At 33.1% G+C, this 27,594-nt stretch overlaps 1 protein-coding gene across 3 annotated transcripts; it reads left to right on the top strand.

Annotated features, from left to right (window-relative positions):
• Window positions 1-19,699: 19,699 nt before the first annotated feature.
• LOC149199578 (xyloglucan endotransglucosylase protein 2-like) lies at window positions 19,700-22,347 on the top strand. Of its 3 annotated transcripts, none has more exons than XM_089399413.1 (5): window positions 19,700-19,852; window positions 20,622-20,815; window positions 21,078-21,178; window positions 21,408-21,601; window positions 21,766-22,347. In XM_089399413.1, the coding sequence occupies exons 2-5, from the start codon at window positions 20,626-20,628 to the stop codon at window positions 22,163-22,165; spliced, it is 885 nt and encodes a 294-aa protein (XP_089255539.1). In that variant the 5' UTR covers window positions 19,700-19,852; window positions 20,622-20,625; the 3' UTR covers window positions 22,166-22,347. The 3 variants fall into 3 exon arrangements, with proteins under 3 accessions (XP_089255539.1, XP_089255540.1, XP_089255538.1); XM_089399414.1 differs by having other exon boundaries at window positions 19,734-19,847; XM_089399412.1 differs by lacking the exon at window positions 19,700-19,852 and adding an exon at window positions 19,954-20,065.
• The last annotated feature ends 5,247 nt before the right edge of the window (window positions 22,348-27,594 follow it).

The following is a 27,594-nucleotide window of genomic DNA, read 5'->3' as shown; positions in this document are numbered from 1 at the left end:
AAATCCTGAGAGACTAGGAGACATGAAAATTCCTCATGGTGTAGTTAGATAAATCCAGTGGCATCCATGCTTGTTTGGCCTAATGATTGGGTGGAGATAATGGTAAAGCCTGTTATGATGTGTTCATTGTGATGGCCTAGTGATCCGAGATGGATTACATTAAAGCCTGGTTTCTATTGATGAGGGTGAAGTGGTTTAGCCTTGATACGCCCTGGTTAGTTCTTTTAGTTTGAGTCCCACATTCATGCTTGGAATATGGCACAAGGGTGAATGGCTGAAGAGAGATTTGGCTAAGCCATTCTATGGCCGGGTGGAACGTGGTAGTCCCATCTTCGGTTGGTTTATTGTATTCATTAATGAGATATTCATTCCCTTGATTTTTATGTGTAAATGTACTGATGGATATGTGGAATTTATGGCTAATATGCTTATGATATTTCTGTCCCTATAATGTTGGTTATATGTATGTTTTATGACAACAACTATGTATGGCTCTCAGCATGTTTTTACTTATAAATGAATGGATAATGTATCTATGGTCTAATAAATGATAATGAAACAAATGACATGAGGGAAGAATGGTTCATAGTGATTCTAAGATAAGTATGAGATCCCTACACTTAATTCTTTTGTTTACACCTGTAGGTTACATGCTGATGATACGTTTGATGAAATGCATGGCATGACTAGTAGGGGTTTGATTAAGGTCTTGTTCAACTTATTGATTTTGCATAATTGTTTCCTTGTTCTTTTACTGTTCCTGTGTTATCATTCCATTTTGGGTAGTGACCTGGGCTCTGGGCCTGAAAAAGTGGCTCAAATCCCGGGGTCGCTGGCATAGCACTGACAAATTTAGTCTTTGTTCATTGGCAGGAAAGCCTATGAGAGCGACTTTGGGTTTCTGGATGCTCTCTTGCCTATAACATGGGAGTGACTGAGGCCTAAGATGTCCAGAACATCAGTGGGACCCAAGGACAAGATGTCTGAGTGGATGATATGTCTCCTGAGGGTTTGGTTGTTGATGTGGATAGGTTGGTTGATGTGTTCCGTCGATTCCACTTCCTTAAGTTCACATAGGAGGTCGAATCCAATCATAGTAGCCTCTCGTCGCATGTTTACCTGGTTGGCATGGTTACTTGGGTAGATGTGGGAGGAGGGTGTTATAATTATCATAGATGGCACAAGATCAGGAGATCCTAACTTCCTCCAAACACTAGGAAACATGATCTGCAAGTGGATGTAGCCTCTTCAATGATGCAAAAATGTCATTTGATCCTCTCCCATTAGAATTTGATTAAAAATTTAGGGGTATCTCACTTGGTATTTCCCATATTAACCATGATATACTATCATATACATCGATATTTCCAAGACTGAGCAATTCATGAGATTCTTTTGTGTAATCTCAACCACTATTATTTTTCATTGATATCTCCTCTAATTCAATGGTAATCAAGATTGTGAGTGTAAATCTAGTACATCCCTCCTAAAACTATTGATATGCACCTTAGATTGTTGATTTATAATAAATGAAATGACTCCCATGGCTTCTAGTTTATCTCCCCTTTGTTAAAAATCTGAAATCTCTACGCAGAAACTTAAAAATTCTTTTCATAAACTTGAAAGTTCTATGCAAAAAACTGAATGTACTTTGTAGAAAGTTGAATATAATTTGCAGAAAGATGAATGTAATTTGCATAAAAAAGAGTGTATTTTGTAGAAAAATGAATGTACTATGTTGTTACAATTACTTAGAATGCATATTTCTTCTTCAAAACATTTCAAATAATCTTTTTTAGATAACATAAACTTGAGGATCATATGAAGACAAGAAAGCATAAATATGAGACACTGAGATTTAAGTCCAATGGCTAGGTAAAAAAACCTCAAGGGGGAAACCCAAATGATTCTTCTTCTACTAGATTTCTTCAATTGCTTAGCAGAGTACACACACACACACAGAGGCCAATGTCTATCAACTTGCAGCTAAAGTGTTGTTACTCTTTGCTTGAAGGTATCCTCCTTCTCTTGATGATATCTTTTCCTTCACACTTTCTCCAACTCTTCCCTTGCTCTTGCTCTTTACATTCTCTCACACTTATCTTGCACACACTCAACACTTTCTCTCCTTCTTCACAATGAACATGCTATGCTCAACTCTCACTTGCTCTTGTTTAAATAGATGAGAAAGGAGACGAGTTACAAAATGAATTCATGCCTTGAGACAACAATACGAGAATCAAATTCCATGAGGGAGTAGTTACTTGAGGAGAAGTGTAACTCATTCCAAGAATAGAGAGAGAGTTACACTTATCTTGAGGAGTTACAATTCAAATTAGGGAAAGAGAGAGTTGCACTTGGACATGAGAGAATATTTAGTGAGAGTTACAAATCAAATTGAGTGAGGGAGTTACAAGTACATTTAATGAGGAGGCATTACACCTTTTCTATACATTGAATTAGTGAGGGAGAGTTACATTCTCTTAAGTGTAGTGTTACTATTTTATTCCAAGAGAGAGGTTTGATTTGCCGAGAAAAAGAATCTTAATTTACTTGACTTATTCCATGAGACTATTGAGAATTCCTTTTTATTATTCCATTAAATGTTGTAGGAATTTACAGGGTAAGTTCCTCAGACAGAACACCAAAGGACACCGCTCACACACAGATCACAGATCAATACACCAGTATTTTGACGTGGTTAAAACCCTCAAAGAGGGAAACAGTCCATGGCCTGAGCCAACGCGGCCACTTCAGGCAATTTATTAATAAAAGAATGAAATTTTACATAAGCTTCTCTCATGAACAGTTAACCTACAAATGACCTTCCATGCTCTTTAAATAGAGATCATGGACCAATCGGGTGTTAAGCCACGGATCAAGTGTCGGTAATACCGAGGAGAGAATGAACCGTCAGATCACTACATATCGTGACTGTCGGATTGTAAGTTACAAAATGTACATAGTAAAGAAACACACTTTACCTAACTCTATACTAGACCTAGTTATACTTAACTATTTCCTATGTGTTAGAATATCCTAACATCCCCCCTTAAGAACAACTTGGGATAGGATTGAAGGATTTACAAATATGACACAATAGGAGAAGGAAGGAGGCACTAGAGCCTATCCCCCCTTAGTGACAACTTCCTGAAATCCAACCATAAATCGAAGTTTAGTGAACTTCGCCTCTGTGAGAGCCTTTGTAAAGATGTCTGCAACTTGATCATCTGTTGAACAATATTGCACTTCAAGAACATGGTCATGGATGAGCTTTCTGATGAAGTGCATGTGCAATTCAATGTGTTTGTTGCACTGATGTTGGACTAGATCTTTGCATAGTTGAATGGCACTTTGATTATCACACCAAAGTGTAGTCGGATGTTGCTGCTGAAAGCCAAACTCTGACAGGATCTGACGAAGCCACAAGGCTTCCTTATTAGTTTCTACGGCACCACGATACTCTACTTCTGCTGAAGAAAGAGAAATGGCACCTTGTTTCTTGCAAGCCCATGTAATAGGTCCTGAACCATGAGTGAACACATAACCTGCAGTAGACTTCCGATCATCAGGGTCACCAGCCCAATCGAAATCAGTGAAACCAACCATTAGAGGAGCTGCTTCAGCACTGTAATGAATCCCAAATTGAACTGTACCTCGAACATAACGAAGTATTCTTTTAGCTGCTTTCCAATGACTTTCATGTGGGTTTTGCATAAACTGAGCAATAAGGCCAACAACAAAGGAAAGGTTAGGACGAGTATGGGTTAGATACAAAAGTTTTCCTACAAGTTGACGGTATAAGGTAGCATCAACTTCAGGAGAAGTAGAAGTGACTGAAAGTTTGACTCCAGACTGAAAGGAAGAAGGGGCTAGCTTACAGTCTTCCATGTGAAAATGGCGTAGAATATCACAGGTATACTTGGACTGGGAAAGGGAAATACCTTCCTTGGATTGCAAGACTTGAAGACCAAGAAAATAATGTAAGTGTCCTAAGTCTGTCATTTCAAACTTCCTTTTAACCCTAGACTTCACATGTTTTATAAGGTTGGGATCACTACCAGTCAGGATAAGATCATCAACATAAAGAACAAGAATGATAAGAGACTTGCCCACTTTCTTGGTGTAGACAGTATTGTTAGAATGACACCTAGAAAAGCCATTTTCTAAAAGAAAGTTATCCATTTTGCCATACCAAGCTCGAGGAGCTTGCTTGAGACCATAAAAGGATTTCTTAAGCCGACATCCAAGGCTGGAGTCTGTTTGTATAAATCCAATAGGTTGTTCCATATAGATTTATTCATGCAAGTCCCCGTGCAAGAAGGTAGATTTAACATCCATATGATGGACTTCCCATTTGAAAGAGGCAGCAAGGGAAAGAACAAGGCAGATAGAGTTCATTTTGGCAATAGGGGAGAAGGTTTCAGTGTAGTCAATGCCTTCAACTTGTGAAAAACCCTTAGCAACAAGACGAGCTTTATGTTTATCGACTTTCCCATCTGGTCCATACTTGGTTCTGTAAACCCATTTGCATCTAACAAGTTTTCATCCCTTTAGTAGAGGAACAAGATCCCATGTATCATTTTCCAATAAGAATGATATTCTTCATTCATAGCTGCTTCCCAATCTGGATGGCCTGAAGCTTCTGCAAAGGTGTCAGGATCATAATTCACTGAATCTTGAGCCAATAAAGAAGAGGCTCTATCAAACTAAGAACGTGTACGTTGCTGATCTGTAGGATCATCAGCAAGATCACCTGCTGCATCCTGAGTAGCATGGACCCATTTTGGAAGCTGAGGAGCTGAAGGAGGATCCTGAGAAGGAGGGGGAGGATTTTCATCCTCGCTTTCATCATCTGAACAAGAAATATTTTCAAAAGTAGAAGAGATAGGGAGAGGTGGCACATCCGCTGAACTAGGCTCGTAGGCCGATATATTTTTAGCAAACTTTACATCTCTTCTAATGATAACATTTTTGGACTTAAGTGGAATAAGTCTATATCCTTTGACATCTTCAGAATATCCAACAAAAATACATTTTTCACTCTTAGGTTCTAAAGCTTTATGTTTCTCATCTGGAATATGGGCCCATGCTTCACTTCCAAAAACACGAAAGTGACTTACATCTGGTTTAATTGAGCTCCATGCTTCTTTTGGAGTGATATTCTTTAAAACCTTAGTAGGAGTGCGATTTATTATGTAATTTGCACAGTTAATTGCTTCTGCCCAATAATTAAGACTAAGTCCTTTAGATTGAAGCATACAATTAGCCATTTCCTTTAAGGTGCGATTATTCCTTTCAGCTACACCATTTTGTTGTGGAGTATATGGAACAATATGTTGCATTTGAATTCCATTCTCACTGCAAAAGTTGATGAATTTGTTGTTAACATATTCTCCGTCATTATCAGATCTTAGCTTAAGAATTTGATGTCCAGATTGTTTTTCAACAAAGGCCTTAAAGGCCAAGAACATGTTAAATACTTCACTCTTGAGTTTTAAGAAGTATACCCAAGTGTGTTTGGAGAAATCATCAATGAAAGTTAAGAAATACTTGTAGCCAGAGAATGAAACAACTGGAAGTGGACCACATAAATCACTATGCACGAGCTGTAAAGGGGCTGAGGCGTGCCAAGAGGCACGTTTTTCAAAACTATCCCAATGATGTTTTCCGAGTACACATCCGGAACAAACACCATCTCTGCAAGATACCATTGGAAGACCTGTCACCATATTTTCTTTACATAGATTCTGAAGGGAGCGATAGTTTAAGTGAACAAATCGCTCATGCCAAAGTTTGCTCACTTCATCGTTATGAGCAACAAATACTAAGGAAATATTTGATGACCCAAACTTGTGAAACTTATACAACCTTGTAGAATCATCAGCAATGCTAGTAGCTAAAATCTGTCTAGGATCTCTTAGGTCCTTAATTACAACATCGTGAGGTGAAAATTCAACGATTTTACCTTCACTTGAATGAGTTATCTGATATACAGATATAAGGTTGCAGGATAAGGTTGGAGCACATAATACATCATTAAATTGACCATTGTCTATATGAACAGTTCCAGTCACTACAACACTAAGAGATCTATCATCACCAGCATATATATTTTTGGTGTTACAATCATTTAAAGAAGAAAACATGGCTTTGTTTTTGGCCATGTGATAAGAAGCTCCAGAATCAATGAGCCACTCATGAGAATGAGAAGAAGAAGATACATTTAGAGCATAGCCAGACTGAGATGCTTGACAACCACATGCAGAAAGTGCCATTCCTGAAGATGAAGTTGAAGTTGAAGAGTGCTCCAAATGGATATTATGCTTCTCCATTGCTGCTTCCAAGGCTTCCATCTTCTTAAAGCATTTGGATTCTAAGTGGCCATCTCGATTACAAAAGTTGCAATATCTATCATTATTCTTCCCTTTGTTTTTATTTGTCTTATCATTTTGTTGAAATGATTTTTAATTTTGAGGCTGAAATTGCTTAGGACCCTTGTTTGGTTTAGGACCATTCCTTTTAGGATACAACTTCTTAGGATTCTTTGAATTTGGTTGCTGCTGGGCGGCTAACGCTTTCTTAGAAGAGTTTCCAAGATGAAGAAGACCAAGGTGTAAGAGTTTTTCTTGTTCTCTTATTAAAGAATCACAAAAGGAATCAAAGGAAGGGGAATTGTAGGCTTGTCCTTGAGAAACGAAGGCTTCTCTTGTAGAATGGAAGGTGGAAACAAACATAGAATAGGCTGGTCCCAACTTAGTAAGAATGGAGTAGATAAGGCTACTATCTTCTTTCTTAACCTTAACACCTTCCAAGAGAAGTATAAGGGTCTTGAACTTGGACAAAAAATCTTCAATGCAAGAAAAATTGTTGGGGTGCAAGGTAAGCAACTCATTTTCAAGTTGATGGGCTTTAAGTTCATTTTTAATTCCAAAAACTTTAGTGATCTGTTTCATTGCTTCTTCAGGAGTATCAAGTTCTGCAATATGGAATCTAAGATCTGGAGAAATAGACATCCCTATCAACCCACGTGCTTGATCTTGCCTATTTTCCCATTTAGCTGCCTTATCTTCATCCTTCGGTTTGGTTTCTTGGCCTGAGGCTATTCTGTAGATACCTTTACTTCTAAGTAAATCCACAATGTAGGACCACCATTGGAAGTAGTTGGTGCTGTTAAGAATAACTTGGCATGGACTTTCCATTTTAACAGAAACTGAAACTATAGATGCTGAAACTAAGTGCTCCAATGGAAAGATCTCGAAAAATTAGGCTGGTTCAAAAAAACGGCTCTGAAAACGGCTTCCAGATAAAGAAGTTATGGCTTTTTGAAGAAAAGTGCGGGAATGTGCAGAAATGAAAAATCCGCCCCCACAAAAAAGAGACTTGAAGTCAATACCTCTACTCTCATAAATTAGCTTTGGACCAAGTGAGCTAAACTAAAAGTTTGAAAGAGAGAGAGAGGGGGGGGGGGGGTGATTTTCTTTTTAGTCACTGAAGCTTTGGGTTGTGTGCTTGCTTGAGAAAGCTCTTTTTCCCTACAAAACAAAAAACACAAAACCCAACACGGACATACAAAAAAAAAATGAACCTTACGGCTCGAAGTTAGCTTTAGCCAGAAACTAAATATTTTCCTTAATCTTTCTGATTTTCCGAGATCACACTAAGGCACAGCGGAAAAGAGCATACGCATGAGAAAAATCCTTCCTTTCTGTTTCTGATTTGCCCAGATTGCAAGAGTCGCGAGGCAAAGAGCATACATAGAAATGAAAGGTACAGATCCAGTAATTAAAAAAAAAAAAAAAGCTAAATAAACCGAAACCGAAATAAACAGAGAGAAAATAACTGTAAACTGTAAATAAACACTATATACCTCCAGATCTTAAAAATGACGTAGCTAGGGCTACCGGAAACCTTTTCGCGTGAAACGAAAGGGGTTACTCACTAGAACAGATGCTCCCAACACAGTAGAGCAGTCCTCTCGGCCCGAAAGTAGTCAGAAACAGTAGATCTAGGAAACGACAATCGGATGCAGTTCTACCGACTTCAGATTTGGATCACCAATGGACGCGACCCTCAAATAGCTCTGATACCATGTAGGAATTTACAGGGTAAGTTCCTCAGATAGAACACCAAAGGACACCGCTCACACACAGATCACAGATCAATACACCAGTATTTTGACGTGGTTAAAACCCTCAAAGAGGGAAACAGTCCACGGCCTGAGCCAACGCGACCACTTTAGGCAATTTATTAATAAAAGAATGAAATTTTACATAAGCTTTTCTCATGAACAGTTAACCTACAAATGACCCTCCATGCTCTTTAAATAGAGATCATGGACCAATCGGGTGTTAAGCCACGGATCAAGTGTCGATAATACCGAGGAGAGAATGAACCGTCAGATCACTACATATCGTGACCGTCAGATTGTAAGTTACAAAATGTACATAGTAAAGAAACACACTTTACCTAACTCTATACTAGACCAAGTTATACTTAACTGTTTCCTATGTGTCGGAATATCCTAACATCCCCCCTTAAGAACAACTTGGGATAGGATTGAAGGATTTACAAATATGACACAATAGGAGAAGGAAGGAGGCACTAGAGCCTATTAAGGTGAATGATTGTAGGCTATTTTATAAATAATACTATAATAATAATAATAATAATACTAGTAAGGATAAAATATTAATTCTTGACTTGTATAATCACGATTGATTTGGTTTTAAAGTGGATTCCATCTTATGAGACTATCCTTGATTATTTAGACATGAATTTTTATTTTTGGAAAGTCACTTCCAAATTGATATGTGACTTACTATTTTTGGCAAGTCATAATAGAATTATCAGAAATGAAATTTTATTATAGGTGGTTCAAAAAAAACTGAAATATATGATATCTTTTGAGAGAGATTCATCCATGAGCTACCAAATTTTAACACTCCCTCTTAGCTAGGGAGGAATTTATTTCTGCATCAAAGATCTCTGCATCCTCTTATCTCTTTCATTCATCTCAGTTCAACTCTACTCTGTAATATCTGTAACAATGAAGTCATAGTATAAAGAAGAATCATCCACTTGACACAAATTTGGAAAGGAAAAGATCATCACATGTCACATAGACAAGGATTGCACTCAACCAATTTTCATCTCAAAATAAAATAAAATTAAGTGATAGAACACAAGCATCACATAAAAAATACTCAAATAAGTCACACAGACAAGAATCAAACACAACCAAGTTTCATTAAACGCCAAGTGGTGGAACACCTGCATCTTAGACAAGTCACATAGACAAGTCTCACTACACCTACTGGCCAGATAAGTGGCTCTTCCCACATCCATGACTATGGGTTGGATGTATATTGATGCCTCCTCTTGTGGCACACACTACACAAGAGGTCCCATCCTCAGGAGCTTTCCAAAATCATTCCCTAATCCTGTGAGCTATGATAGGGGGGAAGGTAGCTCAATGTTCTCGATCAGCTGTGACCACTTCCTAGAAGGGTCACATCCATAAGTCCAAGCTGCTCTCTAAAAACCAAGAACATTCCTTTCAGTAAAGGTTTGGTAAGAATGTCAACTATCTGTTCATCAATGGAGATATGATGGAGCCTCACTGCTCCTCTATGCACTATATCCCAGACATAGTGATACTTAATCTCAATATGCTTGGACTTGTCATGAAACACATGATTTTCTGCAAGAATTGTCCCACTCTTATTATCACAATATATAATTGTTGTGTTTGGAACTTGCTCAAATAATTCCCCACAAAGATTTCTTAGCCAAACTGCCTCACAACTAGCCATGCTAGCAGCAACGTACTCAGCTTCAACTATACTTAGTGTAACAAAATTTTTCTTTCTGCTCATCCAAGAGATCATGGTAGATCCCAAGCTAAAGCAACACCTAGAAGTGCTCTTTCTATCAACAAAGTTACTAGCCCAATCACCATCAGTATATCCATGAAGTCTTACATTTTTAGCAATGTATTTAAATCCTAGATTGATAGTTCCATGCAAGTATATAAGTACATGTTTTGCAGCAATCCAGTGGGCATGAAAGGGATCAATCATATGTTGACTTAAAGTGTTTACAACAAAGGATATGTTAGGCCTAGTGTTTACCAAAAACATCAAAGAACCAATAAGCTATCTATACTCTGTGGGATTTTCCAGATTAGGTCCTGTAGCTTTACCACATAATTTCTTAAAGTTCATTTCAATAGGAGTATGCATGGACTTACATTCTACCATAGCAAATATTTCAAGAATATTAACAACATATTTTCCTCGAGAAAGATAAATTTCACTAGGTTTTTGCAAAACCTCTAGGCCCAAAAAGTAATGCACCAAATCAAGGTATTTCATTTCAAATTCAAAAGCTAACTCCCTCTTACACTGGAGGACAAGAGGTTATCCTCTTGTTAAGAACAAATCATCAACATACAATACCAAAATCAAAGGTATATCTTGGAAAATCTTGAAGTAGATGTTTGGGTCTACACTACTTCTGGTGAAACCAATCTTCATTTGATAACTATCAATATGAGCATACCAAGCTCTTAGAGCTCACTTTAGCCCATATAAGGCATTTTTTAGTCTGCATACATGAGTTTCCATGTCATGCTTTTCAAAGCCTTGTGGTTGCTAAAAAAATACCTCTTCATTGAGGAAGCCATGCAAGAAAGTAGTTTTCACCTCTAATTGGTGAAGAGTCCATCCATGGCTAGCAGTTAAGGCAACAACATATCGAATAGTAGTATATCGAGATTCATGTGCAAAAATCACATCATAATCTATTCCCTCTTTCTGAGAGAAACCTCTAGCTACAAATCTAGCCTTATATTTTTCAATACTACCATCTACACCATGTTTAATCTTAAACAACCATTTGGAAGTGACAACAGATTTACCTTGAAGTCTAGGAATCGCTTCCCAGACATCATTATGGATGATGGACTCGTATTCTTTAGTCACGACATCTTTCCATACTTGTTCTTTTGCAGCTTCTTCAGAAGTGCATGTTTCTCCCTGAATGATGTTGCTCATGGTAGCAACATACCCTTGAAACTGACTTAGCTTCTTAATTTCTCTAAATGTTCCTCTTGAGGCAACATGTTGTTCAACATCTTGCAAGGTATATCACAACCATGGTGGTCTATTTCTGTTATGAGGATCATGTGGTGGAGGATCTATAGGATCCATGGAACCCATGGGATTATAGGGAAGCTCATTCTCAGGTTTCAGTTGAGACTCAGCTGCAGGCTATCTTTCATTAACAACTGAGCTATTAAAAATGGCAGGGGAGGAGAGTCTCTTGATTTTCCAAGAGTTGCATCTTCATCAAATGTTACGTGTTTTCTAAAATATATAGTTCTTTGAACATGTACATAAATTCTATAAGCTTTTAAATTATCAAAATAACCACAAATGTACCTTTCTTACCTGAAGCTTCCAGTTCATTCCTTTTCTCTTTCGGCACATGGAAGTACATAGGATAACCAAATATTCTCAAATGACTCACCTTAGGCCTTTCACCAGTGAAGACTTCTTGAGGAGTCTTATTTTCTAAGTCCTGATGAGGATTTCTATTTTTCACATAAATAACATTATTTGCAGCTTCTACCCACAAAAAATTTGGTAGCTTTTGATCATGTAGCATGGCTCTGACTGCCTCCATAATGGTTCTATTCTTCCTCTCAGCCACACCATTTTGTTGTGGATTATATGACGTAATGGTTTCTTTCTTTATTTCGACGTCTTTGCAAATTTCATTAAAATAATTGGAGGTGAAATCTCCCCCATTATTGGATCTAAAATCTTTAATCAACTTTCAAGTTTGATTTTTGTAGAAATTTTGAATAATATGGCACTTATTCACAGAGATTATCCAGATTATACACTATTGCGGAATACATGCATAATACATAACCTCCTCTACGTTGATCATCAAGTTAGTGGAATTAAAAACAATGAAACATCAATCGCATGCGCACATTAACACAGTATGTAACCCGGGGAAAGCATACAACTGAAAACCCCACACTATCTGTATATTATAATGATTGAGAACATGTAACAATACATAGTACAATACTCCTCACAAGTACTCAGTACTATCTCCACCTGTTACACACAAAACTAGCTCAGATCCGAACAAGTCACAGGTTCAAATCTCCTCCGCTGCTTTGCCTGCCTCCACTGCACAATACAAGGTGAAAATCACGTGAGCACAAGCTACAATTGCCTAGGTATATGCCCACACTGCACAGTCCTCATTGGCATAACTCAATCCCATTGATTGTGCAAGATCTCATGCACAACTATAGTCACAACTGATAGCAATCTCAACCTCTAACACCTGTCTCCACTGAACTGTACATGCACTGAGTTAACTGATGTATTCTTCAGTTGCTTTATGAGTTAATAATTAGTGAATTAATTAATATTTAATTCACACAACTCATCACTAGTGTATTATTTAGTTAGACTAGAATACAACTAGTTCAACCAAGTCAAACTGAACACAACTCCATCAACTCCACAATCAAATCCACCATACTCAACCACATGAGTTCTAACTGAAGTCCTGCATGCAATAGCTCAACTGACCCACAAAGAAAGCGTATTTCCTTCTGACAGCTGCATGTGCCACATCTGTAGCTCAAACTGAAGTTCTCCAAGAGGATAAGATAATGTTTATAGTCCAAATATTATTACGAGACAATAATATTCGACTGTTCTATTTTTAGCCCGGCAGTATAAAAATAGAAACCTGCCCATATATCTAAAAATAGAAGTCCATCTATTTTTACCAACATGACCAATCATCCACAAATAACATATTACAACTCATAGACCATGATCCATATGTCTAAAAATAGACATAATCTAAAAATAGACTTTGCGCCAAAAATAGCCTGCGAGCCCACTTAGTGAAGGCAACTCCTTTCCACTAAGCTCCATCATCTTTTTGCATTCTCAACAATTTTCAATCAGAGCCTTGAAATCTCTGAACATGTCAAACGTTTCCCCTTTCTTTTTCAAAAAGAATATCCATGATTTGTGAGAAAAATCATCAACAAAAATCATGAAATACAAATAGCCACCAAGAGAAGTAACAAGCATAAGTTCACATAAATCAAATTGTATGAGTTGAAGTACTTGACTAGTTTTTGTTCTACTTGAAGGGAATAGTCCCTTTACATGCTTTCCACTTGCACATCTTGGGAAAACTCTTTCATGATCGAATATGATCTCAAACATTCTAGAAACTATCTTCCTTACATGATGTAAGGCTTTGTAGTATAGGTGAGCGAATCTTCTGTGCCATAGATCACACTAAAGGTCAGTATCATGGACCAATGCATGAATGTGCTTACCATTGAATTTGTAAATCCCTGCACATCTTGATCCAAGAGTGAAGGATTATCTCATACTTGAGTTCAAAGGCTAGGTTAGAACTTTTCCATTAATAAAAGAAACTTTCATTCCTTTATCTTCTAGAGGAAATATGGATACAAGATTCTTTTTCAAACCAGGTACATAAAAAATTTCTTGCAAAAAAATAGATTTTCCATAATTTAATTGAAATGAAACTGAACCATAAACATTAACTTGATGAGTATAATTATCTCCAAAGATAACATTAAAATTAGTCTCCTTCTCAACTAGATTAGAGATTTTTTCTTTGTAACCCGCAAAATTTTTGGAAACACCACTATTAACTAGCCAACTATCAAATGGATCTACAGAAGAAGAACTGGAAAGAGCATAAATAAGAAAATATTTTAATTGAGTCTCCACTGCATTATTTTCATACCTTGGATTTCTTGTTTTCTTAGGATGGCCCTTTTTTTTTATTTTTAAAAGTGTCTTTTCTATAATCAGATTTGTTTTTGAATCTAGGTGCTCTTCTTCTTTCTCTATAGTAATGAGCAAAGTGACAATGCTTTTGAAAATTAAATCATCTAACTTTTGGCATGTCTAGATCCCGTTTAAAGGAATCATTTGATTTGAAAGAAAATTTCATGAATTTATGAGAGCCTTTATTTCCTTTCTTTCTCTTGTCATAGGTTGAAAATGTAGTAGTTTCTCCTTCTTCATGATGTGAAATTCTCCCTTGAAGATCATTCTGGCCTCCTTTTGAATACACTTTCCTAGGAGCTCATCAAATGTGCAAATAGTGTTGATATTGATGATGGTGGTGATAAAAATATCCCAAATAGGAGAAAGGCCACCAAGCGCAGTCAACACCATTACTTTGTTAGGTACAACTTCACCAATTTTTACAATTAATTTCTCATTTTGTTCATTCTCAGGAAGTATGCTTGAACCATCTCTCCTCTATTCATCGGAACTGTCTCTCCTCTATTCATCTTGATGTCGTTCAGTTGATTCTTCAAGGAAATAATTTGGTTCAAGTTACTAATTGCAAACATGCAAATTAGTTTTTCATTCATTTTTTTAGCTTTATTCAAACCAAAAACATAAGTAATGAGATGATCACAAAGAGAATCAAATATAGTTTTTCTAGCTTTGATTTCACCCTTTTTATACATGAATTTGACAACATACTTGCATTCTCTGGTTGATCAACTACTGTGCCTTCAACATACTCCAAACTTTGTGTTCTTCAAGAGTGATATCTAACCTTGCTTTCCATGGACCAAACTTTGAAGCATCATTCAAATTCTCCTCTACCTTGAAGTAGGACATAGTCATCTTGATCAGAAAAATTTGGCAGCAATTGGGGTCTCTTTAGGTGATCTCTGATCTCCTTGGACTTCTCTTCACCAAGGCTTTGATACCATGTTAAAAATATGAAAGTTCTATGTAGAAACTTAAAATTATTTACATAAACTTAAAAGTTATATGCATAAAACTGAATGTAATTTGTAGAAAGTTGAATGTACTTTTCATAAAGTTGAATGTACTTTGTAGAAAATTTAATGTACTATGTTGTTACAATTACTTAGAATGCATATTTATTCTTCAAAACTTTTTAGATCAACAATTGTAGATAGAATATAAACTTAAGGATCATATGAAGACAACCAAACACAAATATGAGGCACTGAGATTTAAGTCCAATAACTAGGGAAAAACTCCTCAAGCGAGAAAACCCAAATGTTTCTTCTTCTATTATATTTCTTTAATTGTTCAGCAGAGTACAGAGAGAGAGAGAGAGAGAGAGAGAGAGAGAGAGAATGAATAAAGTCACCAATGTTTGATTGACTTGTAACAAAAGTGTTCTTGCTCTTTGCTTGAAGATCTCCTCCTTCTCTTGATAAGGTCTTGTCCTTCACACTCGCTCCATCTTTTCCCTTGCTCTTTCTCTTTACTTGCTCTCACACTTCTCTTGCACACACCCAACACTTGCTCTCTTTCTTCACAAGGAACATGCTATGCTCAACTCTCACTTGCTCTTGCTTAAATATATGAGAAAGGAGAGGAGTTACAAAATGAATTCATGCATTGAGCCAACAATAAGAGAATCAAATTCCATGAGGGAGGAGTTACTTGAGAAGTGTAACTCATTCCAAGAATAGAGAGAGAGGTACACTTTCCTTGAAGAGTTACAATTCGAATTAGGGAGAGAGAGAGTTGCATATAACCATGAGATAATATTTAGTGAGAGTTACAAATTGAATTGAGTGAGGGAGTTACAAGTGCATTTAATGAGAAGGAATTACACTTTTGCCCAACATAGAATTAGTGAGGGAGAGTTACATTCTCTTAAGTGCAGAGTTACTATTTTATTCCAAGCGAGAGGTTTGATTTGCAAAGTAAGAGATTTTCGATTTTAATTGACTTATTCCATGAGACTATTGAGAATTCATTTTTATTAATCCATTAAAAGGTGAATGACTTTAGACTATTTTATAAATAATAGTATAATAATAATAATAATACTAGAAATGATAAAATATTAATTCTTGACTTGTATAATCATGATTGATTTTTTTAAAGTAGATTCCATATGACGAGATCATCCTTGACCATTTATACATGACTTTCTATTTTTGGAAAGTCACTTCCAAATTGAGATGTGACTTACTATTTTTGGAAAGTCATATTAGAATTGTCGGAAATGAAATTTTATTATAGGTGGTTCAAACAGAACTGAAATATATGATTTTTTAACATCCTTTATGTCAAATGTCATCTCAATCTCCTTTGAACTGTGGAAAATTTATAATTTTGTTCTTTAAATAAAAGAATCATAAAATGAATTTTGTAATGGTAGATGCTCTTGATTTTTTTAAAAAGAATTAATAAAGCTAATACATTATGAAGAAATTATTCAATATGAATTTTTATTTATTTAGTTTGTTAAAATATAACAATTTGGATAATAAATAATTTCTTATTTAAAAGATCAAATTGGATAACAAATATTTTGTTATAAAAGATATTTAGAAAAACAAGAAAAATTCAATTTAATTTAATTTGCAACATTCTAAACATATTTTAACTAACTTTATAAACAAATTTAATCTCATATAATCTATATAAATTTTAAAATACAAATATTATATATTATATATTATTATTATTTGTGGAATATAGATATTCTTTTTATTACATTAAAATTAATCATGTCACTGGTTGAAATCCTTCCTCCCAATCACTTAGAATAATCCCAATTTACTTATATTGTATTAAACATTAAAATTTATATTTTTACAATCATATTTAATATGAATAATTTAATTCTAACCTTTTATATATAATTTAACAAACTTCATCAACTATATAATTTGAATTATTTTTAACTTTATATGATTTTAAACACAATTTTCTGTATTTTGTTATATTAAGTCTAAAATTGTATGTGCATATTTTTTTCAAAAAAAATTAATAAAAATTAATAAAACTTATACAATAATGCATTGCTTTTCCTTTTTAACTTTTGGTTATTAAAATAAATAAAACAAAAATTCAAATAATTCAAATTATTTAAATTTGATATAATTTAAAAAAAATAAAAATAATATATATATTGAAGAATTTTTTCTATAAAAATTATATAAGAAATTTTTTTGACAAACCAATTAATATGGTTCATCATCAAAACTAAATATATATAATTTCATGTCTAAAACTCCTTATTTACATATATTCAAAAATCAATTTAATAAATATATAATTTAAATTTATAATCTTCTCTCTTCAGATCATCTATTAAATTTTAAACAGATTTCATAATAATAATTTTTTATAATTATATAATTTGGTCACTAAATTTTATAGTGTACAAGCATAATAAACAAAAGTTTGAGAATTCTACATTATGGATAACAAATAAAGTGGAAAGCAACATTGTGAATATTCTTTCAATGTTATAATAGTTCTCCTGACTCCTTATCTACTAAGCCTCACACTTCCACATTTCAAATTGTATGATGCAAGTGATACTCTAATGTATTCTCACAATACTCGCACTTTTCAAATTGTATAATCTAAGTGATCTTTTAATGTATTTTAATAATCCAATTGCAGGTTTGTTCTAGATTGTCTTGATTTGTTTTAACCGCTAAATCAGGAGTTGCCTCGTGTTTTATGATCTGATAGAGTCAGATTATTATTGCCAAGATCTTAATTAATACTATTATGTTTAGGAACAAATCTTGGAAAAAAACTATCGCTGGAATAAGAACAAATCACATGGCTGTATTAAATGAAATGAACAACTTCAGTGATTCTTAGACAAACATACAGTATGCTTTTAACTTCTGGTTGGAGTTGATGTTGATCTTGATATTGATGTTTCTTTCTTTCCTATTCTTTCTAAATGAGGGTGGATTAATTTTTATTATTTTTATTATTATTTTTAAATGAATGTAGATTTATAAATTTTTACTAGAAAATTATGAAGTGAATAATTTTAATAATTTTTTTACAAATATGTTGTTTGGTTTTTTTTTTTTGGGTTAGAGTTGTTATTGATATTGTTTTTGTGATTAATTGATAATTAATTGAAATAATTTAATTAGAATCAAACTTATAAACTCCAAACTATAATACTAAAAGTATATCTAACAAAAATAGATATATCAATAACTTATGACTTAGCAAGAGTAGATAGATTCTTCATAATGAGAACATTTACCCATTTAAAGTTAAGGCCTCATCTACAGAGGCATAGGAATTGCCAGGACGGCCAAAAGTGGCCAAAAAAATTTCAATTTTTTTTTTGCAGTAGCAATGTTTGAATCATAGTTTTGATGGTGGAAATGGATTTGTCTACAGAGGTGGAGGAATTGCATGGACAACCAAAAGTGGCCGGAATCCAGCCAAAAAAATTTCAATAAATTTTGCAATAGCAGCGTTTGAACTTTGAATCATTTTTTTATGGTGGAAATAGATTCAGCACCATCAAAAATCTATGGGCACCCAAAATCTTGAAATTTGACAGCTCTAACTTGGATTTACAAAAATCCCTGTGATATCTTATTAAAATATTGCAAAAATTTCCATAATTTTCAAAGCAAAAAAAAATCTGGTTAGACCACTGCTTAACTATATCCTTAAAAGTGAATAAAATAACAAATGGTGGAAATGGATTTGTCTACTGAGGGGGAGGAATTGTGGACAACCAAAAGTGGCCCGAATCCGGACAAAAAAATTTTCAATAAATTTTGCAATAGTAGTGTTTGAATCATTTTTTGATGGTGGAAATAGATTCAACACCATCAACAATCTATGGGCACCCAAAAATCTATGGGCACCCAAAATCTTGAATCTGATAGTTATATTGGATTTACAAAAATCCCTACCATATTTTATTAAAATATTACAAAAATTTCCATAATTTTCAAAGCAAAAAAAAATCTAATTGGACAACTGCTCAACTATATCCTTAAAAATAAATAAAATAACAAACTATACTCTAACTATTGAAACTACTTAATTTTTTTTTTTATAAATTACTAAAAACTCACCTGGTGAGATAGTCCTTGCGAATTTTGGAAAAATTAGGCTGTGCAGTGTGTGAACAAAACAGCACTGGGTATACACATAGAATGTGTGGTTTTGGGCGTTTTGAAGAAAAGGTAAAAGGTTTAAGTGGACAGTAAAGTTTAGTTATTCAAACTACATTCCAACCGACACAAAAAGTGCAGATAGATGTATGATTAGATAACGATCCCTTCATATAAATGTTTCGACTCTTGATACTGTAGCTTGTCCCAAGGGGTGGTGGTTAGGGGTATGGTTGAGCCCTCTTAGAAGTGTGGACCCTCTCAATAATGCAGATTGTAACCTTAGAATTAATGCAGATTGTAACCTTAGAATTATTTATGTGTAGAGGGTGGAAAGGAACATTAATGTACTGCAATGCAATTCACATACAACGAATTAGTAGTTTAAAGTTGCAACCTGAAGCCCTAAACTAACAATAGTAGTACAGGCAGAAGGAAGTGTCCCATCAAGAGAATGATACATATTACAATCTTGCAATTCACATAGAAGGAATTAGTAGTTTAAAGTTGCAACCTGAACTCCTAAACTAACAATAGTAGTACAGGCAGAAGGAAGTGTCCCATCAAGAGAATGATACATATTACAATCTCAATGATCCTAGGTGAGTTAAAATAAAAAGGTTCCTGGCAGTACCTTGACCACAATAATAATCTAAACACAGCTGTATATTAGCAGGAATGAACAGGCTAAGATGAATATTGCATGTGCACATGTCGACTCACTCACAGTTCCTGTTATTTCAATACCACTATTTTATTCAAGTCCAATTGCATCCCCACATTATAAAAGGACTCCCATGCATTTCTAATTCTTCAGGCTTTAGCATATCATTTGTTTGCAGAGATTTGTTGGGTAAGGTATAAGCTTTTGAGTTCACTTTGCTTTCTTTCAGACTTCATTATTGAAAGTCTTTTTTTTTTTTAAGACAATGAATTGCTTTTGGAGTAGCGTAATGAGTTTTGTTTGTTATAGTTCTGTTTCCAGAACGCACGTGCAAGCCTGTTGTTATAAAATTTAGTTATACAGTGACAATCTCAGGGAGAGAGAGTAGTCATGCTGATTTCAGAAAGGTCTTTACCATTCCTTAACCAATTTCTAGGGTTCTGATCATTATAACATAAGTTTTTTCGTCACAGGCTATGCAGTACTCGCTCTTCTGTTCTTACATTCAGTTATTGGCATTGCAAAGTTTCTCTTTTTGGGTAATTGCTCATTTTAATAACGTACATACAGACAGTCTGACACAGGCAATGGTAGCAATGGGTGTGAGATTGCATTCATCTGTTACACTTCAACCTGTGCCTTATCTTGTTCTAATTGCAGATTCCAGGAATATCTCATGATTTTTGAGAGATAGTAGCAAAGTCAAATAATTGACCTAACTGTTGTCTGTCCAATTCTAAAATATTACCAAAATCTGCAATCAAAATAATTTAACCACAACCTGTCACCTTCATGTCTGACTATCACTATCAGTTATTTCATATTATCATATCATAAGTGTTTTAATCGTTGTGTTCTATGTTCTAGCGCTTTCTTATTGTACTTGTGTTTTAAAAGTTAAACATACTTGTCTTTTAAAATTTAAACGTGCAGTTAACATAGAAGAGGCTGCTGTTTTTTCAGGGCAATGCTGATCAAGATGGTCCCCAAACTGTTGCTGGTGCTCTTGGTAGCTGCAATGGCTGCTATGGCTGCCTCACCTCCTAAGCCCGTGGACGTACCATTCCCAAAAAATTATGTACCCACTTGGGCTGCTGATCATATCAAGTACATCAATGGTGGAAATGAGGTTCAGCTTTCTCTAGACAAATGGACAGGTATTACCTAGGTCTTTGTTATTTGCCAACTCACTATTAAAGTTTTTATCAGTGATGAAGCTGAATTAGATCTTCTGTCTATGAGCTTTGTTTAACCGACTCTAAGAACATAAGTATTTTGTACTTTATTCCCAAGCATTGGCTGAAGTAATATTCATCAGTAATATTATACCTTAGTCCAAGTTTAGAAATTCAGAATGTCTCATTGTCCTTTCTGCATCAAGCATGAAGCTTCACTGTAATTATCATGGTATTGTGGCAGGTACTGGCTTCCAATCCAAGGGTACCTACTTGTTTGGACACTTCAGTATGCAGATAAAGATGGTTCCTGGTGACTCTGCAGGCACTGTGACTGCCTTTTATGTAAGAAATATTCCTATGTTTCATATCTTTGTTAATTGCTTGCAGTCTTCATCACTTGCATCTCATCTTCAACTTCTCTTGGCTTGCAAAGTAACCATAGAAGTTCTTCTCTTGGCTTGCAAAGTAAGCATAGAAGTTCTTCTCTTGGCTTGCAAGTAACCATAGAAGTTCTTATTGATTTATATTTTTCCATTTGTCTAATAATAGAATACTGTGCTTGTCTGAACAGCTATCCTCCCAGAATGTTGAGCACGATGAAATAGATTTTGAGTTTCTGGGCAATAGGTCTGGACAGCCTTACATTCTCCAAACTAATGTTTTCAGTGGAGGAAAAGGAAACAGAGAGCAGAGGATATACCTCTGGTTTGACCCCACAAAAGATTACCATGCCTACTCTGTGCTCTGGAACATGCATCAGATCGTGTAAGTTAAATGTGTGTTTTTTCGGGTGTTGGCTTGACCCATTGAGATTTGAACTTTGAATTTCAATGCTTACAGTAAGTTTAATGATTGTTGGGTATAAAAAATTATAGAGATTTTGTGCTACTTCCTCTGCATTCTTAATTAACAGTGGATTTGGATTTCAGATTCTTTGTGGACGATGTCCCCATCAGAGTTTTCAAGAATAGCAGAGACTTAGGAGTGAGGTATCCATTTAACCAGCCCATGAAAATATACTCAAGCCTGTGGAATGCTGATGACTGGGCCACAAGGGGTGGGCTGGAGAAGACAGATTGGAGCAAAGCACCATTTGTTGCATCATACAGGGGATTCCACGTGGATGGGTGTGAAGCCTCTGTAGCTGAGTCAACTTGTGCTACTCAGGGTCGTCGGTGGTGGGATCAAAAGGCCTTCGATGACCTTGATGGAATGCAATGGAGAAAACTGAAGGGGGTTCGTGACAGTTACACCATCTATAACTACTGCGCTGACAAAGTGAGGTCTCCAGCAATGCCTCCAGAGTGTACCAGAGACCGTGACATTTAATAGCAGCCTCTCAGGGGCTCTTATTTATAGATATATTAATATATCTTCTGTAATCTATTCTTATTAGATATGCTTTGTTATTTATGTCATCGTTACTGTTTTGCAGTCACAAGATGACTTATCTCTGTAATGCTTGAAATATTAATAAAGCCAATCAGCAACGAATAAGGTGTTTCCTAAGATTTTCATTGTTTCCTCTTCCAAAAATAACGTCATTTCTACCATAAATGTCTGATCACAAATAACTTAAGTGACCTGTATTCTTAGTTTCGATTCTCACAATCCGAGACGGGCAATCTTTATCTAAATTAATCATCAGATTACAGAATTTGCACTGGAATTATATTCAAGAATCTATCATATATCCAAAACTTGTGAACATAAAAATTCAAAAACTTATGTTGTAATTGGTAACAACATATAATTTAGATGTAGAAATTGAGATTAAGGTGGTTATTTTTTCTAAGTAATTATACTAGTATAGATTCATTTTAAGTATAGATTGTATGTAAGCGGAGAGGGATCAAATTTCTTCGCGTGAAACTTCTTTAAAGTGAAAAATACAATGTATAATTTTTCGTTGTTTAAATTGTAGTTTTGAATACTATATGTAGCATATATAGGACTAGTATATATAAGACCAAATACAAGTTTTAATCATAAAATCTTATTTTTTCATGATATATATATTTTACTTATTTAGCCATAAAAACTTATTTACCATATTCATTTTTTTTATTATAGTCAACAATATTTTTCTCTTTAGAGCATAATTTATTTTTATTTAAAGGGGAATATTTTTCTCTTTGGAGCATAATTTATTTTTATTTTGAAGGGGTGCATGTCAATTCTATGGACGGACAAACAGACTTACACATCCCCTCATATTGGGATGTAGAATGAGCCTCTCTGCTCAATAATTAAGTTATATTGTTTTTATAATATACAAAATCTTCATATAATTATGTTAATAGGCTTGTTTGTTTTGGAAGATGGATTCTATAATTTTAATTTAATTATCAATTAATTATTAAGTGGATAGTATGATTTTAACTTCCATGAAATATTCTAAAATATTTGTAGTTATATTAACAAATCAAAGTTTGAGATTTATTTACAAAAATTTTATGCCCTTTTGCCCTTTCAATTAAATCATTAATTAAACTAAAAATGTCACATGAACAAGTATAATGTCATATGAAATGACATATAGTTTTTTGGAAGTGTGGTATTGATAAGTCATGATATTAGCCCATAGTATTGTAATGAAGTCTATTTATGGATTAAAAATTTCCATGAAAAAGTGAGAGACTGAAAATAAATCTCCAAAATTAAAAATATTGTTATGTGTTTTTTTAAATATATATATGTTTGTTTAATCTATATATTAATTTGTTTAATCTATATATTAATTCTTTTATAATTAATAATAAAAATAATATCAAATAAAGTTATAATTAGTTGATTTTTATGATTTTTTTAAATTTTAACAATATACCCTGAAACTTTGATATTCATTATAAATTAATGTTTATCTCAATTTATCATTTAATTTATATAATTATACTAGTATATATTATATTAATATTAATATGATTATTGTTATATTAATTCTAGATTTTAAATTCTTTTGAAAAATTAATTAACCAACACAAAAGCATATATAAATTAAACACATTAATGTTATAATCAAGTTGAGATATTGCCTAGATGTAAGTAGTTGTACTTTTTCTTCAAGATTCACAGAGTGAACCCTTGCTCTAGGTTCTACTCCATTGTCTTGGTCTTCTTCAAATTAAAATAGGTTTTTGAAGGTAACTACCTAGCAAAACTTCTCTTACATTTATCTTTCAAAAAATAGATTTCGTAAATAATTTGTTTTGTATATATTTTTTTCAATTAAAAATCTTATCTGGAGTAGCTCTCAGGCATTTATAATAATGCTGGAGATTTAATCATATATATCATAAAATATATTAAATCACACCATCAAAATTACCAAAATTATTTCAAAGTATCATAACCCTTGAAAATAGGTATGTGTGGTTCTTTTGAGAATTTTTTTTTTTTTTTTATCAATGTTTATCATCATATTGCATATACTTTGTTGACCTTCTTCTCTTAGATATTTTTATATTCATCTGGAATATTTCCGGCTTATTATTGCACAAATCTCTTTCTGTGATGTAGCCTGGGTGACTCCGAAGATTTAATAATAACCTCCCTACCCAGATTCGAGTCACAATGACATGACTACGTTAAATAATCTTGAAAAAAATTTGTCATTTTAATTTCAAATTTGATATAAAGTGTTTTGAATTTCGATTATATTTAAATATGAAACGCAATGTTGAATCTAAGGAAAAAAAATCATTTTCTTGGTGAGAAACTATGATTTTATGAAAAGTAATCCAATTTAATTTTACGATAGTTAAACGGTCAAAAAAAAAAGAGAAATATTTAAACGCTTAGGTGACTTAGTTTCATGCTTTGTGGGCTTTGATGTGAGTTGTGACATGTCTGTTCTCGTCGGTGTGATGCAAAAAGTGCATGAATGTCATTGCGCGGCATAAGTTCCATAGCTCCTAAAATTTTCTATTGTAGCCCTAGCCCTTTTTGTTTTTGAATAATTAGCTTAGGAGATTTATTTTTTATGCTTTCAAAAAATGTTTCCATAGAAGTTACTATTAATTATTAATTTTTAGAAGTTACTATTAATTTTTAATTAAGTTTTGGTTAAATAATTAAAAAATTAAATAAAATTTTATTTTGTACAATAATACTATATTAAAAGTATGATTAAAAAACATGTATATAAAGAATTAAAAGATAAATTGAAATGTGTATTATTAAAAGTATGATTAAAAAACATGTATATAAAGAATTAAAAGATAAATTGAAATTCACATTTTTGATTTGAGTATTTATTTATTTTAATTAAAAATGTTAATATACACTATATTAAATATTAATTTTCTTTTGTTATATTAATGGTTTTTTTATTTTTATTTTTTAACTCATCAAAACTATATTGATTTAAAGATAATTAATAAAATTCATCAAAATTATAATGTTTTAAGGATATTTAATAAAAAATTAATGTGAACAAAGTGATTCTTTACTCCTTTTTTAGGTTTTATAAACCAAACTTGGTCTCAATTAAAATTCAAAGCATTTATAACAAAGAATATAAATGTTATTTACACTCGTTAAATTTCGGTAAATAAGATAATAATAATTTTTAGTAAACATCAAAAATAGACCCAATGATAATAATCATTGTCGTCATCATATTATTTCAATATAAAATTTAATTAAACAAAATTCTAATTATATGAAAACATATTTTCCAACGCAATATGATTTAAAAGTAACATTACAATCTAACTAATATAAATAACTTTCACTAACACACATTATTTGAATATAATTTTTTTTATTATTTTTTTAAATATACTTTTCCAATACCATATAAATATTATATTATAACCCAATTAACATAAATAACATTCACCATCTATCATACTATAAAATAATATATATTCATTCAAATAAATTTCAAAATAATAATAAATTTCAAAATAATATAATATAATAAATAATTTTAATAAATTAATTAAACAAGCAATGCAATTAGTATTATAAAATAATATATATCTATTCAAATAAATTTAAAAAAAAATAATAAACTTAAAAATAATATAATATAATACATCATTATAATAAATTAATTAAACAAACATTGCAATTATTATTAGGTTCTTCAATTAATTAGGTATCTACTACCAATGTATAGAGCCACTTCTTCCAAATATTTTGATGGGTGGGAAAATTCGTGGAATTCAAGGCAAAATAATGTATTAAATTTTCAAAAAACTATATTGAAAGGATTTATAACGATATTGTAATTCATATTTTAAGAAGGGTTGAAAGAGGCATTTTGAATTGGACAAGTTTAGGTATTTATGTGTTTGTATAAATATAAGGAGTTTTCATTTTCTAGTAGTGGAATAATAGTTAGATATTTGATAGAGTATTTAAATAATAAAAAATAAAATGGAGTTTAAATCTAGAAAAGAAGAATTATAATTAAAATAATGTTGTTATTTAATGAGAAAAATATAGTTGTAATAATGATATTGACTTATATAAATTAAGTATATAATAAAAGAGAGTGAAAAGAGAACACATTACAAAGAAAGTTTTTTAATGGAAGTTTTTGTAAAACTTTTTCAAAGTTTCGTTCTTTTCCATTTATAATGGAGGTCGCTAGTTAATGTGAGAACTAAATATTTTAGTAATGTTTTTGTTTTGTTTTGTCTTTTGTTTGTTTGTTTTTGTTTATTTGTTTGTTTGTTTGTTTGTTTTTTTTCATTTTTCAGGATGGTGCACTTAAATTAAATTAGGTAAATCAATGAACTCATATATATGACACATCTACGTGTTCAAGAAATATGTGCATAAAAGGTCATTATTATCTTGTAATAAAATATCAGTTTAAATCTCATCTAGAATGGATCATTATATGATTTGTCATCTATCTTGGTGTTTTTTAGGTGGAAAATTTGGAGGAAATGGCTTGCAAATCCTATTTGATGGCAGGTCTAAGTTTGGAAATTTGGGGTCCAAAACCTTCATGATCCATTTTGAAACATCAAATGGAAACTTTTGAGGTATAATTTTTTTCAATCATAGCTCCTAGCCCCTTGATGTTTTTCTATACATGGGTACCTTCCCAACAATGTGAAAATTACCTCAATTGGAGCTCGTATGCTTAAATTACGCCTTCCACAAGTTAATCTATCTTATTGACCACCATGGTATGAGTTGATGCTCACATCATCCCCCATTACTCACACATGTGGGGCTAGCCACAAGTGGACTTTCAAGAATATTCTAGAGGGTCCAAAACCTAAAACTAATTAATGGTTGAGGATGTAAAATGATAACCCTAGACGACTATTAGACTACGCTAAATATAAGGTCATTAGAAAGAGAAGGGGGTTCCATTATTTATTATTGTACGTGTTCCATAGTTTAGAAGGGAACATATGGGTGGGATTTGAGAGCAAGATAAAGAAGCAAGAATAGGTTGTAGTAGCCATTTAGGCCACAATGTCAAAAGAAACTCCATAGTGAGTGCCCATTTATTTGTATTTGTATTTTCATCACTACAGAAAGGAGAGAAGAGGATAGGCCTTGAATTTTAGTTGGGGTTCCTCCCATTTTGCATTTCCTAGTGTACATCTTATGTTCATTTGTGTGGACATTGTGTTCATTTGCTATTTTTTTCATTTAAGTTATTTTCATAAATTTGAGCGAAAAGCTAGTTATAATAAATCTAAGATCTAAGGACATAAAATTTCATAGTATAATAATTCATAATATTTGAAAATCCATTATGATGAACTATTCCAGTGAAATATCAA

This window comes from Pinus tabuliformis, chromosome 2_1 (assembly GCF_031772625.1).
Source record: "Pinus tabuliformis cultivar Carrire ecotype Pingquan chromosome 2_1, CPIR1, whole genome shotgun sequence".
In the NCBI taxonomy this organism is placed as follows: Eukaryota; Viridiplantae; Streptophyta; class Pinopsida; order Pinales; family Pinaceae; genus Pinus; species Pinus tabuliformis.
The sequence above is the reverse complement of the archived record's forward strand: the minus strand, read 5'-3'. Positions and strand labels throughout refer to the sequence as shown.